We start from the raw sequence: 1,600 nt of genomic DNA on the forward strand, positions 1-1,600 counted from the left end.
CACGGTTGACTGAGGTGGTACAGTTTTCAACCAGTTATGTCTAATATTGATGCAAACCACCCTATTCCTCACTGCAATACTCAAGTCAGGACTTGAGTATTGCAGTGAGCACTGAAAATCATACTCAAGTCCTTGCCATCAGGGTCGTATTTCCAGTGCTTGAAATCATACTCAAGTCTGCTCAAATCCTGACTTGAGCATTGGGTAGAGTTCTGGAATACGACTCTCAGTCCATTGAAATCAACTCAGTTGCGACGCAACGCCCCTGTGGCATCTCCTTAAGAGCCAGTCCACACGGCGCGTTGCGTTGCGTTGCGTCGTCGCAACGCAAATATTTTGACGCATAGCCGGCCACACGGGCGCTGCACCATCGCAGCGCTATGACGCAGTCTTAACGTTCCGTCGGCGCAGCGGCGACGCACAGTTGCGGCAAGCATTTTGAAAAAATTTCGCAGTCAGTCTATAGCAAATCATGGATCGGAAAAGACGTCTAGCATTGCTCCTATTACTACGTCACCGCCGAAATCGACGCAAGATCACAAGACGGTACTGGATCAGTCCTTTCATTTCATTAAGAAATCGTGATGGACAGTTTTTTTTTTAGAATATCGGGAGTTGCTATTAGACGAAAAGAAGTTTTATATTTTTTTTAGAATGAGTGTATCCAGCTTCGAATGTTTATTGAAGTCCTTAGAACCACACATACGAAAAAACTATACTAATATGAGGAATCCAGTGGAACCAGTAGAAATGCTGGGAATTACTTTAAGGTAACTATATAAATATATTTAAGTAATAAAAATATAACAGTTTTTTTGGTTTGTTTAATTAGTAATCAACTCACAAATAATCAGCAATTGTCATAATTTTAAATTTAGACATTATTTAAGAGAGATCTCATCCAGTAATTACAAATTAGAAAAATCGTATTCAGTTTCTTCACTTGCTTGAGATGTTTCTGGAGATGTAATTGAATTATTATAATCAGAAATGTATGTACTTTGAAAATTTGTTGTTTGATACCCATATGGTGGTTGGTGAGACGTTGATGGGCCACTCACATATGATGATGTTTGTCCATACCGCATTTCATCTATAATTTGTATAACTTTACTTTGGAAACGGAGAGTTTCTCGGTCGGAAAATTCTTGAATAGATGGCAATATAGCTCTGAAAAAGGACATATGGCGATTTTCCGGCTCCTTGAGAAGTTTTAGTCCTTCTCTTTCAAACTCATCCATTTGCATTGCCCTTTTGCGCGCGACTGGAACATAGCGCGGAGTGTTGTCTGTCGTAATGTCATCATTTGTAGACGTAGATTCATTGTTGATTTCTCTAGGCGAGTCTAAGCTAGATTCGGTGGCATTTTGTTCCACTTTTCACAAAAAAAGAAGTTGATTGTATAAATGATACTTCTTCAGTTTCGTAGCGCCCGAGCCCGATTTTGATGCTTCTTTTAATTTTTTTGAATATCTGAAGTAATTATCTTTTACACTTCTCCATTTCTTTATTAAATCATTACCTGCAAAACCAATAGTAAACATGATTTAATAATTTATACATAGTGAATTTCTCGATAAAATTTAATGACATATTCAGA

The 1,600-nt window shown here is 38.2% G+C and overlaps 1 protein-coding gene across 1 annotated transcript in view; it reads left to right on the forward strand.

Moving 5' to 3' along the window:
* Positions 1 to 279: 279 nt before the first annotated feature.
* Positions 280 to 1,600, forward strand: part of LOC113234921 (protein ALP1-like) — a 2,288-nt gene continuing 967 nt past the window's right edge. The window contains exons 1-2 of the mRNA XM_026470442.1: positions 280 to 546; positions 654 to 770. Of these exons, the coding sequence (XP_026326227.1) occupies positions 473 to 546; positions 654 to 770 (191 nt within the window). The 5' untranslated portion in view covers positions 280 to 472. The remainder of the gene's footprint in view (positions 547 to 653; positions 771 to 1,600) is intronic.

Source organism: Hyposmocoma kahamanoa, unplaced genomic scaffold (assembly GCF_003589595.1).
Source record: "Hyposmocoma kahamanoa isolate Upper Pololo Valley unplaced genomic scaffold, ASM358959v1 86, whole genome shotgun sequence".
NCBI classification, from domain to species: domain Eukaryota; kingdom Metazoa; phylum Arthropoda; class Insecta; order Lepidoptera; family Cosmopterigidae; genus Hyposmocoma; species Hyposmocoma kahamanoa.